Below are 16,498 nucleotides of genomic sequence, written 5' to 3'. Positions count from 1 at the left end.
CAGTTTTTTCATATATAAAACACACCATGATGCCATATAAACTAGACAACTAAAGACAAGACTTCAAAAAATCAGATAGAAATATACATGCCATGAATTTGCTGAAGTTTTTATAATAGCAGTTTATCATGCTCACTCTGATTGGATGAGACAATTGCCTCATAATGACATAATGGCCATAGAGCATGATAATTAATTACACAAGTCAGTATCAGCTTACCATTCTCAAACTGAGCAAAAGGTCTATATTATACCTGGTTTATGACTACATCTTCTGCAAAGAAAGATAAAATTTTCTCAAGAATTGAGTGGTTTCTAGCATTCTTAAGGTGTAATAAAAAATAAAGATAAACTAGTACACAGTTCAATAGTTTTGATGAATCTATACATATAAAACAATTATAATTAACAGATGCATCATTTCTCTGTGCTATTAACTAAATCAGTAGTAAATTGTTTTTTTTTCCTCTCAGGGAATCAAATAATCTCTTTCAGGGCAATGAGAAATAAACCCAGAACAATGATATATTTATTTCACAAGAGAGTCAGGCTGAAGCCGTGCATTAAATCTGACCAGAAGGTGTGGCTTCAAGAGCAAGATGTTGACAATTATGAGATGTAAAATCTAAAGGACAGAGGAGATGGTTTAGGCATAGAGTGAGATGAAATAATACACTTGTGTCTAACCATGCTTCTAGAAGGAAAATAGCTGTGATCTACTCAGAAGAGAAAGAAAATTGCTTTATTTGTTATGTTCTGTAGGGACTGATGATGGAGACAGAAAATAGGACAGTTGTCACAGAATTCATCCTCATAGGACTGACCCAGTCATATGACATTCAACTCTTGATCTTTGTTCTGAGCTTAATTTTCTACATCATCATCTTACCTGGAAATATCCTCATCATCCTGACCATCAGGTCAGACCCTGGACTCAATGCCCCACTTTATTTCTTCCTGGGAAATTTGGCCTTCCTGGATGCCTCCTATTCTTTCATTGTGACTCCCAGGATGTTGATGGACATCTTCTCTGAGAAGAAGATAATCTCCTACAGAGCCTGCATCACTCAGCTATTTTTCTTGCATTTCCTTGGAGGAGGGGAAGGGTTACTTCTGGTCGTGATGGCCTTTGACCGCTACATTGCCATCTGCAGGCCTTTACACTATTCCACTGTCATGAGCCCTAGAGCTTGCTATGGGATGTTGTTGGCTCTGTGGTTTGGAGGCTTTGTTCATTCCATTGTTCAGGTTGTCCTCATCCTTCGCTTGCCCTTCTGTGGGCCAAACCATCTGGATAACTTCTTCTGTGATGTCCCACAGGTCATCAAACTAGCCTGTACAGATACCTTTGCTATTGAGATTCTAATGGTCTTCAATAGTGGCCTGCTTACTCTCTTGTGCTTTCTTGGGCTTCTGATTTCCTATGCAGTTATTTTATGCCATGTTCACAAGTCAGCTTCTGAAGGAAAGAACAAAGCTATATCCACATGTACCACTCATGTTATAATCATATTTCTTATGTTTGGACCTGCAATTTTCATTTATACACGTCCATTCACAACCTTATCAGCTGACAAAGTAGTTTCTTTCTTCCACACGGTAATATTTCCATTGATGAATCCTGTGATTTATACCCTTCGAAACCAGGAAGTAAAAACTTCCATGAAAAAGTTAATCATTCGGCATGTAGTTTGTTAATTGGTTTTTGAATGAGTGTCAAGGTGATAATTTTGCATGGCATTTATTGTTATAAAACAAATGCTACTTTTCTGAGTATCTCTCTTTTTTTTCAGGTACTGTATAGGTTTTTTGGTAGAGTTACACATAGTGCAGGATTAAACATTGTATGTTTTAAAGGTTGCAAAAGGATTAACAGAGTGATTGAAGTATATTGGATGAGTGTGATAAATGTGGAGGCTAAAATTCACAAGATGTATGAGGCAAAACCACTAAAGGGCCCCGTGTTGGTTTGTTTTAAGTCAACTTGATCTAAGCTGGAGTCATCTGAAAGGAGTGAACTTCCATTGAGAAATGTCCCATAGAGTCTAGTTGTAGGGCATTTTCTAGTCACTGATTGATAGAGGAAGGTCCAGAAGATTGTGAGTTGTGCCACCCTTGGGCTGGGGGTCCTGGGTTCCATAAGAAATCAAGCCAAGGAAGCCAATACTTTCAGATTCTTGCCCTGTTGAGTTCCTATGACGACTTCATTGATTGATGAGTTAAGATGTAGAAATGTAAGAAAAATAAACCCTTTCCTCCCCAACTTGCTTCCAGTCGTAGTGTTGTATCATAGAATTACTAACCCTAACTAGGACAGGATTTAGGTTGAAACAAAGAGTTTCAGTATTTGTCCCCTAAATCTACTAATAACATCTCAATATTTCAATTAAATGAATAACTAACCCACAGTTCTGTCCATTGTGTAGTGGAGCATCACCCTAAGATTCTATGAATAGGTTAACTCATTTTGATTCGTGGGCTAATATGTTATAAAGCATGAAGACCCAAATGGCAGAGGAGTTTCTATTATCTTGCTGAGGTCCTCACCTGTTGGTATTCTCAACATCATCTGGTATAAAACACAAGCAAGTTTTTTGACATTTTTAAAAAATCTCTTCTTTTTTTCCCCAGAGTTGAGACACAACTTCTTTTGATCCTTTGGGATTTCATTCTCTATTTCACTGCTCACACTATAGTCTAATGCCTTCCTCTTCATCTAGACCATGGGAGAAGCATCTTATTTTCAGTATCTCACTGTATTACAAGACAAATCTCTCGGGTGTCCTTTTTAAAACATTTCATCCCCTCACAGTCAAACTAAGTGATGTTTCTCCTTGCCTCCGTATAAAAGTGAGATGCTAATGTAGTACTTACCTGACCTTCTTCACATTACCTACTCTTCAGTTTTATCATCATCTGTGTTCTCCACACAAAGGTAGTTTCTCTAGTTAACAGTCTACTGTGGCTCTCCAAAGAAGAAACACACTTGCTTCCTGACATTCCTTTGCTCCCGCTTCTGATTCAAACATTTTGTCCACACCACCGCCTTAGCTTTCCTTTCTCATTTTTTTACTTTCCTCATCCAAAGTATAATGATGGTTGTAACAGATTCCCATTGCTCCTACTTTTTTAAAGCACTTGCAAAATGGATTATTGCCATTTTAAACACCCATTTCTCATACTATTGTGAAATATAGGGATGTAAAGAAAATTCTCCTAATGGGGCAGTTTTAACTATTAGTAACACAGACACATGGTCACTATACTGAGAGTCAACAGGAAATTTCTGGAGTTTATCTTTCTTTGACTTATAGGCCAACATTAGACCATCTGTCCACATAGCCATCATCAGTATAGCTGATGGCTACTGACTAATTGTTTCTTGTAGCCAGTAGTACTTATTTAGACATTTTAAACATGTATTATCTACCTACCTACCTACCTATCTATCTATCTATCTATCTATCTATCTATCTATCTATCTATCTATCTATCTATCTATCTATCTGGGTGTTTTGCCTAGTGTCTGTGCACTACATCTGTGCCTGTTGCCCACAGAATTCAGAAGAGTGGATCGCATGGATCTGCAGTTATGTGTGGCTTTAATCCAACAAATGGGTTCTCAGAGTTGATCCCAGGTCCTCTGCAAGAAGAGTAAATTCTCTTAACCCCTGACACATCACTCTGGCTCCTAGTCAACAGTTTACATCCACATCAGTACCTGCCCTGTTTTCTTAGACACAGCTACTACTGAGTGCTTACTGGACAAAGGAAGGCAGCTCCTATTTCACTTTTCATGTGTTTTAGTCTCTGTTCAACTTCCTTGTGAAAATACTCATCTATAAGGAAACTCAAGAAGACACTGCCTGTTTCCACCCTCCTCTTGTGTGTCTTGTACAGGAAGCACTTATCATTTTTCACTGTTTTCTTTCATGCAACTTTCTCACAAGTTAATAAACATCTCTCACTACTTGGATTAATCAAGTCCACAAACAATTGTGGTGTTTTGTGATATTATTTATATTATACCACTTCAAAGTTTATTTTTGATAAGAATTGAGAAAAATGAGAACATGTAGATTAGTCAAATTATTTTGCGGGCCACATCTCCTGCTCACAATGGCCTGTGGTTCTTATTGTGGCGCTAAGATCTTGTGCCCATTTCTCCATTCCATTTGTCCTCCTTGTTCTGTTTATACCAGCTGTCATGTTGGTGAGACTTTATCTGTATCATTTCTGATGTCACTAAGGAGACATAATCTCATAGCAAGCTCCCTGATACTATGACCTTTAAAATCTTTTTGCCTCCTCTTCCTCAATGTTCACTGAACCTTATCAATTGGAACAGCATAATCCCTAACTACAATCTAAAGCATTTGTCCTTATACCCACAGATAAGGGCCGTCTTCACCCATCATCAAGGATACATTTGTCCAGCTAGGTGTTCCTTTTTGGTTGTACTGTTTACTTGGGAACATTTTCTTACTCCTGACTGCCTCTGGACTAGTTTTCTTGATCCTCCTTATTGGGGTAGATGGCTTTGACACCTCTATTACCCATATTGCTCTGTTCCTGGAAAATCACCTCCTTCTTCTCTGGATATTAGTCATCATTTTTCTCCATGGCAGAACAGGGCAAGTTTTTTTTCATGGTGAGAACATATTTATGAGAAACAACACACACTCTTTCCTAATATTACATAAAGGACAAATGTAAGAGTACAACTCTGAAAGATAATTGATGTATTGATCTTGTAGAAACAATTTTCAACAAATGCATGCTAAGCTTTAAATCACTTTTGTGTTTGTTAAGGATATTGATTTTTGGTAAGAAATAATAATTTTGGCAATAGAATTATGCACCATGGATATTTTGATGAAATTGTTAACAAGTGGCTTTTTTCCCTGAGGGTAGTTAACAATGAAACCAATATTAATGTTGTCAGGAAATAAGAAAAATTGTTGAATGTACTGTATTGAAGAATATAATTAAACAGTATTTTTAAAAATAAATAACTTGCCAGCATTATGTTAGCTAATCGAGAAAATCCAAAAACAATATGTTGTCTTCATTATTATGCTTATGTGAAGCAAAGATTATGTGGTACAAATCTGTCACGACAGAATATTAATTACATTTCTTCGAGTATACTCACCAAAAAGGCCATGAGGAAACTGGGCAGCGATGTAAATATTTTGTGCAGTGTGTGATTCATGGCTTCATGATACATATTAATTAATGACCCATTATATACTGGTGACTGTGCAGAAAAGGAGACAATTGTATACTTTAATGGGTCTGTAAAGTACAAGCATTACAGAAAAATGGTACAGAAGTTGCTCTAATATTGAAAAACACACGACCCAGCAATCACTCCCATTCCTGGGCATTTATCTGAAGATCCAGAAATCAGTACCTTTAACAAATATCAGGGCTTCCATGCTTACTGTAACATTTGCAGTGGCTATTGTATGAAAACAATAAGTCAACTGATAGATACATGGCTAAAATGTGCTTTATGGGCATACATTCAAGAATATTATTTAACAAAAGAGGATGAGATATTGGTATTTGTGACAGCATAGATAAATTGAGATTTCATTAATCTGATCAAAAACACATAAAGGAGGATGTCCTGTACAACTTAATTGCAGTTATAATTTAAAAAACAGAAATCACAAAACCAGATAATGTAATAGTACTCACTAGGCTCTGAAACTGAAGAAAGGGGAAGCTGCTTGTCAGAGTCAAACAGTTATGGTATCAAATGAAAAATTTCTGAATAGTTCCTGAAGCTCTAGTGTTCAAAACCGTGACTACAATAATACTCTACTGTTGACTTGAAATATAATGATAGAGTTGATTTTTAGTGTTCTCACTACCCTTCCCCTCCTCATAATGTACATGTGTGTGATGCAGTGTATCTGTACAAAGAATGATTGCTTTTATACCTTTAATTTTACAAGTAAATGTTTAAGAATTAAAGCTCTATGAACTCTGTGACCTACAGTGACAACAGGCCTGGCATGATATACCCATGGATGTAGTAGTATTAGGAATATCATGGGATTAACCAAACCCTTGCTGAGTGGATTGAATTCTGTCTATAGAAGATGACACCCATACCTAACACCATTGTTGGGACTAAGAGACTGTGTCTAATAGGCACGTGGGAAAACCTATTAACATTATTCTACCAAATGGACATACTATTAAATGACTTTCTAATGACTTATAAACCTATACATTTCTCAACTCTCATGAGAAAAGCTTCTATTTGCAGAATATGATGTTTAACCCTGTGAATCAGAACTAGTCAAGGTACAGGGAATAATAAACCACCGAATGTTCATCTGTGAAATGGACGTCTGTATCCTCCTCATAAACCTCAGAGATCATTGTGGAATAAGTGGCCAAAGAACATAAAAGGCAAAAGATTTGATGGAACACAAAGAAACTGTGTCCTCCAGGTGTATCAAGGCAGGTGTATACATGAACTCCCAGTAACTGTGAGATACACAAGCCTGCTGAGAATTAAAGCCACACCAAATCCCATCATGGAGAAGAGAGAGGGACATGAAATTCTACCCATAGCCAAAGGAGATAACAACACTTAATACCTGCTAGGTGAAAGATAAACTTCTTTTCTTGTAGAGTGCTGCCAAACTCCATCAAAAGCCACACATCCATGGGAAGAAACAATCATAATTGTTCTATGAAAACAGAAAAGAGGACACAAAGTTGAGTGGGAAGAGAAAGGGGAGTGTATTTGGGAGACGTGAGGATGGGGTAAATATGATCAAATTCATTGTAGGAATTCTCAAGTAACTAATAATGAAAAAGAATAAAAAACTATCAAATTGCCACTAAGTATGCACTTACTGCATATAAATTATACCTCAGCCACACAGGTGTTTTCATGTGTAAAAAGATACCGTTGTGTATTAATTATAGAAAATGATAGATTTCATTTTACCATTTTCATAATTTATCTAAAGCATTTTAGCTGTGTTTGGCCCCATTGTCCTTCCATTCATTTCCTCTTCCCCTCACCCATTTTCTTCTTGAGACAGTCCAATGTAAATGTTTATGACTGTTTGTCCATATGTGCTCTACACATGAGAAAAACATGTGATGCTTGTCTTTCTGAATCTGGTTTATATCATTATGGCTAGTGAACTAAACATAGATTATTTTCATGTAATTGTAAATATTACTTTAAACATTTTAATTTTTATTTTGTTTCATTAAGTATATTATAGATTTTTATATTGACCCTTACTCTTACTTTGATAAGCCCTAGTTAATTATTTTTTCTCATTTTATTAAAAGTATCATTTGCACTTTGTAAGAGTTATAGTATAATTCAATATATACACACAGTGCATAAAATGATCCAAGTAAAATAATTACTGTCTCCTCAGAACTTAGACTTTGTATTGGTAAACATTTCTCTTTTTTATTTTATTTAGCATTCAAGTGCAGAAATAATGCCCTTACTCCGTCCCTGCATCCCTCCCTTTCCCCTTCTTCCACTGCTCCTTTCAAAACTGTCATCAAATGAAGACAGTGGGGGCAGTAATAGATTTTTTTTTTTGAATTTTTTTGGGAGGACTCACTTAAACTATCTCAATTATATTAGTATATTTCTATACATATTTTCTATATGAAATTTATAAGATTTATAAAACTGCCTTCTGTTTTTCATTTTCTCAGAGATTCATCTGTTCGATTCTTGGTACATTGTTGGTGCATTGATTACTTAGGTGTTTTTTCTTAGGTTGTAAATATATCCTATTGTATATATTTATATGCCCTAAATATACACTGGGTTACAAGTCTCCATCCTGAGGACTAATTTAGACTTTGAAATTAGTTTTAGATTATATTTTGGATAAACATTTAGAAATGAAGGAGTTCCTGGATTAGGTATATAATTATGAAAAACACACACCATTTCTTCTTGAGCCTTGCTTTTGTAAGAAAATTCTAGCCTACTTCTAGTTGGGGATAATCAGTATTCAAATACCTGTCTGACCTTATATATTTTTTCTTACTTTTCTTTAGCTTTCTTTATCATTCATTTCTTTTTTTCTGGTGATATGATTACATGGATAGAGCATTCTTGTGGACTACTGTCTGTCATTTCATTTTTTAACACCACATGATCAATCACCTTTCTATTCATGCCTCTGCTCTTCCATTGACCCTCCTTTGTCCTGGTTTGCATTTTGATGACTCTAAACTGTGCTTTGCTGCTTCTTTCTCATTTTCTACTCTTTTCATTCAACTTTTATTTATTCATTCACATCTCACGCAATACATCCTGACCACACTCTCCCCTCCTTTCACTCCTCCAGACTTCCCCTCCAACTATCCCTCTCTCCCAGATCCACTACTTTACTGTGCCTCCATTTCCCTTCAGAGAACAGGCCTCTCAAAGATATCAACCTACCATGGAGTAACAAGATGCAATAAGACTAGGCACAAACCCTTCTATCAAGGATGGGCGAGGCAACCCAGTGGGAGGAAAAGGGTCCCAAGAGAAGACAAAAGAGCCAGAGACACCCCCTCTGCTACTTTTAGGAGTCCCACAAACACCCAAGCTAAGCAACTTCAGCATGTATGCAGAGGACATAATGTACACCCATGCAGACTCTGTGATTGCTGCTTCAGTCTCTGTGAGGCCCTAAAATCCCTGTTTCTTCTGTGGGCTGTGTTCCCTTAGTGCCCGTGACCTTTCTGGCTCCTTTCTGGCTTCCTGCTACTCTTGTGCAGGGGTCCCTGAGCTCCACCTAATGTTTGGGTGTGGGTTTCTGCAGCTGCTTCCATCAGCTGACAGATGAAGCCTCTTTGATGGAAATTGATCTAGGCCCCAATCTATGAGTATAGAAGAATGACATCAGGATTCTAACCTTGGTCTCTAAGCCATCCAGTTTCTGGTTTCTGGCTATCTAGGCAGTGTTGGGCACGGGTGCCCTCTTGTGGCTTGGATCTCAAGTTAGACCTGCCATTGTTAGTCATTCCCACAAGCTCTGAGCCACCATTGTTCTAGAACAATTTTCAGGCAGGACAGGTCTAAGGTTTTTGTGCTGGGTTAGTGTCCTAGTCCCACCACTGGGAGCCTTGCCTGTCTCAAAGATGGCCAGTTCAGGCTCTATTCAGGACTCCTACATTATTAGGAGTCCTCACTAGGCTCACCCTCGTATATTTCAGGAAGCTTCCACTGCACTAGGTTTCCTCATAATCCCCGAACGCTCCCCAGTCTTTGCTTGTACTCTCTCCCAAACACTTAAAGAAACATTCAACATCCTCATCATCAGGGAAATGCAAATAAAAAAGACTTTGAGATTCCATCTTATACCTGTCCGAATGGCTAAGATCAAAAATACAAATGACAGCTTATGCTGATAAGGATGTAGAGCCAGGGGAACACACCTCTGTAGCTAGAGCTTTCCTGCCTTGCCCACAGTCAGGACAAATCTTTGTCACCCGACACTTCCACAGCCGCTCAGACCCAACCAAGTAAACACAGAGACTTATATTGCTTACAAACTGTATGGCTGTGGTAGGCTTCTTGCTAACTGTTCTTATATCTTAAATTAATCCATATCCACAAATCTATACCCTGCCATGCGGCTCGTGGCTTACCGGCATCTTTTCATGCTGCTTGTCAGGGTGGCGGCTGGCAGTAACTCCTTCTGCCTTCCTGTTCTTTTATTTCTCCTCTCTGTTAGTCCCGCCTATACTTCCTGCCTAGCCACGGGCCAATCAGTGTTTTATTTATTGACCAATCAGAGCAACTTGACATACAGACCATCCCACAGCACAGCCAAGTGCAGACCATCTCAGACACTTGTACTCAGGCCTGTGGTCCTAATCATCCTCTATGCGGACCTGCTGGGTAAAGCCACGAGGAACCCGAGAACGGGCTCCCACAGGACATGCAGAACATCCCACAGTACTCCTCTATTGCCGGTGAGAGTGCCAACTTGTATAGCCATTGTGGAAATCAATATGGTGGCTTCTCAGAAAATTGGGAATTGGTCTACCTCAAGACCCAGCTATACCACACTTGAGCACATACCCAAAAGACACTGCATCCTACCACAAAGGCACGTGTTCAACTATGTTCATAGTGGTTTTATTCATAATAGCCAGACACTGGAAACAAAGTGGATGTCCCTCAACAGAAGAATGGATAAAGAAAATGTGGTATATTTGCACAATGGAGTGTTACTCAACTGTTAGAAAAAAAGTAACATCATGAAATTTGAAGGAAAATGGATGGAACTAGGAAAAAATCATCCTGAGTGAGGTAACCCAGACCCAGAAAGGCAAACATGATATGTACCCACTTACAAGTGGATATTAGTTGTTAGCTGTTAAGTAAAGGATAATCATGCTACAATCCACAGATCCAGAGAGGCTAAGTAACAAGGAGGGTTCTAGGCTAACACATGGATCTCCCTGAAAGGGGTAATAGAATAGACTTTGAGGGTGAACTGGAGTGGGTGGAGATGGAAACATAGTTTTTCTTTGGAATGAAAATAATTACACATGTAATTATGATATATGATTATTTCATAAAATGTGTTTATTATTTTATGCTGAATTTGTTTACCAACTCAATTTTGCCCTTAAGAACAGAAAAATAAAAATAAAAATAAGTTTGCAAGATGGACTCATTTAACTTCTCTTGTTTGATTAATATTTTTAGTAAAAATCTGTAGAAACATGAAAAATGTTCTGTATTAAAATTAAGCAAAATAAAATGGACAAACAACAAATACTGAGATCAAAATTTGTCTCTCATACCTATTTAGGTATCTACTGCTTTTCAGGCAATGTTTTATTGCACATTAGCAGATCATTTTCTCTGAGAAGAATTATGATTTCAATGTCATTTTTGAGGTCTTAAATCATCTTTAACCAGCCTTTCTGCTCACATCATTATCATTAGCAACACCATGCAACCAAAAAGACAATTATGCAAAATTTGTAAAAAACAAACCAAGAACTAATGAAATAAAAATTTAGTCAATGCAAGAAGTATTGAAAGAGACATCTGACAAATTCAGAATACAGTAAGGGGACACTTTAAAATCCTGGACATCATTGAGTTAGAAAGCTTTAAAAAATGGGATGAATTTCAGGCAAAACACCAAAATTGAACCAAGAAGAACTAACCACCAGAAATAGACCCTTAACAAATATGGATATAGAAATGGTAGTAAAAAATCCACAAATTGTACTTAATTTTAAACAGTGGCAGGAACTGGGAGGGGAAACTGTAATCAGAATATATTATGTGAGAAAAAAATCCATTTTCAACGAAAAGAGAAAAACTAAATTAAAAGTCTTCCAGAAAAAGGGATAAATAAATAAATAAATAAATAAATAAATAAATAAATAAATAAATAAATAAAAAACCAGAAAAGTCCAGGACCAGACAAACTCACGGCAGATTTTTTTTTATGACAGAGTTTCTCTGTGTAGTTTTGGTGCCTGATTCTGGATCTCGCTCTGTAGACCAGGCTGGCCTCAAACTCACAGAGATCTGCCTGGCTCTGCCTCCTGAGTGCTGGGATTAAAGGTGTGCACCACCATTGCCTGGCTCAAGGCAGAATTTATCAGATGCGTATATAAACATTAACTGAAAAAGGAGGACACCAATGATAGACATGCCCAGGGTCAAAAAGAAGTCCACAAGGCCTCAACCATATACCAAGAACTAAGAGTAGCTAAGGGATGCTGGGAGCAAGAGAAGTAGTCTTTCCCAGAGAAGAGGAAAAAAATATTATCCATTATCATATATTCAGCCTTGAAAACATACATAGTATTAACATTATACAGACTGAGCAGTTTATATTTAGAATACATATATATTTACATATACATACATACATAACTACATACATGCTATATCAATTAATGAGAAAGGAGGGCATGCATTTGAAAGAGATTAAGAAAGTGTATTTATATATGAGAGGCTTTGTCAGGAGAAAAGAGAAGGGTGAAATACTGTAATTAGAATTTAAAAAATAAAAACACAATGTGGTACCAGCACTAAATATGTAGATTAGTGGAAAAATGGAAAATGTATATGTGAGTAAACATAACTTCAGACATTTAATATTTGAAAAGACCTCAAAAACATAAACTTGAGAAATGAAAGTGTCTTCAACAAATGGTACTGGGAAAACTAGATATCCATATGCAGAAGAATTAAATTAGACTCATATTTGTTACTGGACTATCACCAAATGGATCAAAGGCCTCAGCAGGAAACCTGAAATACCAAAACTGCCAGAGGAATACTTTTGCAGTACCTTATATGATATGGGTGTATGGTAGGACTTTCTGAATAGGACTCCATTTGACCAAGAGTTGAAGCCAACAACTGATAAGTAGGAATAGATACAACTACAATTCATGTGCACAGCTAAAGAAACAATCAACTGAGTGAAGCAGAAGCCCACAGAATGGCACAGAATCTTTCCCACCTCTACCTAACAGAGGATTAATACCTAGATTATATAGAAGACGATAATAATTGCTGGTCTGTCAATGTATTCCCCAGTAGTACAATAATGACATGGATGTTATGGAATTAACCAACCACCTCACACATGGATTTAGGTCCTGTTCTACAAGATGAAACCCACTATTGACCATTATCAGACAAGAACCTATGGCTAAATATATTATTGACTTTACAAGAAAAACTACTTCTAATATTCTGCTAAATGTACATAATATCATACTAACTCCTAATGACCTATCATTATTCCTGTAGAGTAAGGCTTTTTTCAACCCTCATCAAGAAAGCTGTGTTTGCAGTAGACGAAGATCAACAGAGAGCCCACATTGGCCAAAATGTAGAAATTGAGAGATTTTCAGAATGTTCAATCTCTAAACTGAACATTTATACCATATCTTCCTCCAAAGGCTCACACTTCACTGTGGAAGCGTGGTCATACTCTTATCACCTGATACTTTAAATAACTCTTATGTCTGGGATCAAGAAGATTCAGAATCACTGTGTACCTCTTAAGTAAGAAATGTTTCCTCTTTACTTAAATTAATACAAGTTTAAATCTTACATTATTATGTCTAATATATATTATTTAAAACATAGATTCAGTCTAGCCTTAATTAAAAAATATATTGCTGCTGGGTGGCAGTGGTACACACCTTTAACTCCAACACTCAGGAGGCAGAGCCAGGAAGATCTCTGAGTTTGAGGCTAGTTTGGCCTATAGAACGAAATCCAGGACAAGCACCAAAACTACATGGAGAAACCCTGTGTTGAAAAACATATATATATAGCTACTAAAAGTTAAAAATTAAAAAATTTAGTTATAAATGATGTGCTTGATAAAAAAGTCCAATTCATGCTACAGATAAAATAGTCTCAATCTCTAAGTAAACTTCTCCATTGTAACTCTAATCATCTAATCATCTTGTTTATTGTTTCTCTGAGGAAAGGAACAGAAAAGAATCTCTTTAAGGTCCAGCTCCAACTACTGATATAACCGATCTATGTTTTCTTTGGTCTCTCCTGAGACTGGTTGTCTTGGTTTTGGGTCTACAACAAGGCCATTCCACTTGCCCCCAAACTGGAATCATCCTCTTCTTCCTGCTGCAGATGGTAATTCTTGATTGCTTTCCTTTTCCTTCTTTATATTTTTGTTCTTTTTAACATTTTTTATCAATTTATTTTTAAAGATAGATTTTTAAAATTATGTGTTTGTGCTCATGTGAGCAAATGAGCCTGTCAAGTTGAGAGGAGAGCGTTGGATCCTTTGGAGATGGAGTTGTAGGCAGCTGTAGAGTCAGTCACCTGATGTGGATGCTGGGAACTGAACTCACAGTCTCTGCAAGAGCCATACATGTTCTTAACCATTGAGTCATCTCTCCAGTCTTTATAGAGTCAGTCACCTGATGTGGATGCTGGGAACTGAACTCACAGTTTTTGCAGGAGCCGTACATGTTCTTAACCACTGAGTCATCTCTCCAGTCTTTGTTTTTAATTTTTTTTTACTTATTTATTTAGTTATATTTGTTTGTTTGTTGTGTGTTTGCATGCACATACATGGATATTTATTCATGTCGTGTGCACGTGTAGAGGTCAGGGGACAATCTGTAAAAATTGGTTCCATCCTTGCATGATGTGGCTTCTAGGGATCAAACTCGGATCATCAGGCTGGATGACAAACACTTTTACCCCTGAGTCATCACCCCCGCCCACCTCTTTCCTTCTCCACAACACTAACTGTGTCCTCTGTTTTGATATTACCTTCAGCATATAGTCACATTCTTATTACTATTAAAACTGATTGGACATTTTCCCCTCTACACGTAACCTTATTCTCCCCCTTCCCTTTGCATTAATGATTTTCAATAGTGACTTGCACTTCTTTTTAAGCTAATAAGGTTTTTAAAAGTAGTTTTAGGATTACAGAAAATAAAGCTTGTATATAAACTTTTAAGTTCACATAAGTACACATGTTTTTTTTACTATGAACATCTTATATTAAAATAATGCTTGTTATGACTGATGCGCATGAATACACTATTATATATTAATATATTATATTAAATATTATATTTATTAAATAATATATATTACTATATTTTATTAGGACTTACTATTTGTGCTGTGCAGTTTTATGGGCCTTAAGGGTTTTGCTTGTCACAATTACATTATCCTAAAGAAGAGTTTGTTCTAAAACTTCCCTGTACTCCTCTCTCTTTAAGTATTATCTGATCTCTGATTATCATTTGCCACAGTGTCTGATTCTCTCCTCCTTGAACCAGATTGGCCTTTTATAGGATTCTCTGTCCTCCCACCTCCTTTTTACCTAATCAGCTGGTCCTTAATTCCTTTTTGAGACTTTCTACTTACTACTCACCTTCCTTTGCTTTAAAATCTATCTACACTCCCAGAACTTCTACATTTCTTCCTTTGTGGGTAATTAAGAGCCATGGTTCGATTTCCTGTCATCGCTTCCTTTCTCTTCCAGCAAATCCTAGCATCTCCTGACTCCTCAGCATCCTCCATTCTTCAGGGCACCAACTAATCTTAGCTAAATAAATTCTGTCTGTTTAGTATCTTCTCCAGAACTTTGGACTTATAATATTTTGAGAACAAGTTTCTCATAGTCTACAAAGAGTTTGTTAGCAAGTCAAACTGGGTTCTGCCATCATACAATTACCATATAAGATAACTCCTTCACCTTGGTCCAAACCACCATTATCTCTTCTAATCCTGAATATAAGCTAAACCTTAAGTCTTACTCTACTACACTTGTGCAGATTAACATATTCTGTCAATTTAATATTTTACCAACAATAATTGAAATTATCTGTCTTTTAAAATTAATGTTGTATATTCAATTTGCATGTATGCTCTTTTATTTCAAAAACAGGCATTTTCATTTTTTTTCTATTCAGTAGTAACATCTGTAGACACATGAAGCAAATTGACTTTGTTATTTATTTCTTAAAAATGTTTAACATTCATTAAGTGTGTGTGTGTGTGTGTGTGTATGCGTGTGCGCGCCCGCGCGTGCACATGTGCCTCAGTGGATATGTGGGAGCTGGTTCTCTTTCCATCATGTGGGTAATAGTAATTGAACTCTGGTTATGAGCCACATCTTTACTCCCTGAGCTGTTTTACTAGCCAGTATTTAAAGTTCCTGAGTAAGTCTTAAAACAAAGTGTATTTCTGTTTGTGACCATGGTAGAGTAACAGGAACTGAATTTACTCCTTTGGCCCGAACAATACAAAAGGAAAAAAATCTATAAAACAATAGATTTAAAAATCTTTTATCTACATTTGTTCTTTGACAATTTCACACACAAGCAGTACTTTCTGATTACACTCTCCTCTCCTCCCTCTCTTCCTCTGTTCCCATGCTTATTCTCTTCCCTGTTAGCCCTTTCCCACACACATGTCCTTCTCTTTTGTTTTGTGACACATTGGATTTAACCAGCAGTGCCATCTATGGTTTGGAGATATTTAGTAGAGCCTGATGAGCTCATCAGTAGACAGACAACCAAAGACAATGTCTGTTCCTCCTTCAGAAATTCCTTCAGAAATTATCTAGCAAAGAGGGATATGGCCCCATGGGCCTCTTTCTAATCTATAACTGACTGATTTCAGGCCCAGTTTTCTGAAAGTCTATTGCAGTTAGTCACAGCTAATGTGAGATTATGTTTGTGTTAGACATATCATGCCCAAAAGAAAGGAATACACTGTTCCTCTCCATATCTTCTGAATCTTACATTGTTTCTACTGCACCTTCCAAGATATTCTCTTAGCCTTAGGTGATATAAATGCTCTGCTTAGGGCTGAGAACTCAACTATCACTTATTCTTAGTACTTTGAGCTATATGTCTCTGAATTTACTGTTGTTCATTGAAAAGAAAAGCTTTCCTGATCAAGACTGAGAGAAAATTTATGAAATCTAACTTTTTCATCAATTTGTCC

At 36.8% G+C, this 16,498-nt stretch overlaps 1 protein-coding gene across 1 annotated transcript; it reads left to right on the top strand.

Moving 5' to 3' along the window:
* Nucleotides 1-771: 771 nt before the first annotated feature.
* On the top strand, nt 772-1,698 carry LOC102912814 (olfactory receptor 4N4C-like). The gene has a single exon (XM_006990983.3). It carries the CDS (start codon nt 772-774, stop codon nt 1,696-1,698), a length of 927 nt encoding a protein of 308 aa, XP_006991045.2.
* The last annotated feature ends 14,800 nt before the right edge of the window (nt 1,699-16,498 follow it).

Source organism: Peromyscus maniculatus, chromosome 9 (genome assembly GCF_049852395.1).
Source record: "Peromyscus maniculatus bairdii isolate BWxNUB_F1_BW_parent chromosome 9, HU_Pman_BW_mat_3.1, whole genome shotgun sequence".
In the NCBI taxonomy this organism is placed as follows: domain Eukaryota; kingdom Metazoa; phylum Chordata; class Mammalia; order Rodentia; family Cricetidae; genus Peromyscus; species Peromyscus maniculatus.
This window is presented reverse-complemented; position numbering and strand designations above follow the sequence as displayed.

What these genes read in the sequence shown, in the direction of transcription:
- LOC102912814 (XM_006990983.3), top strand. Translation starts at nt 772, where the DNA reads ATGGAGACAGAAAATAGGACAGTTGTCACAGAATTCATCCTCATAGGA.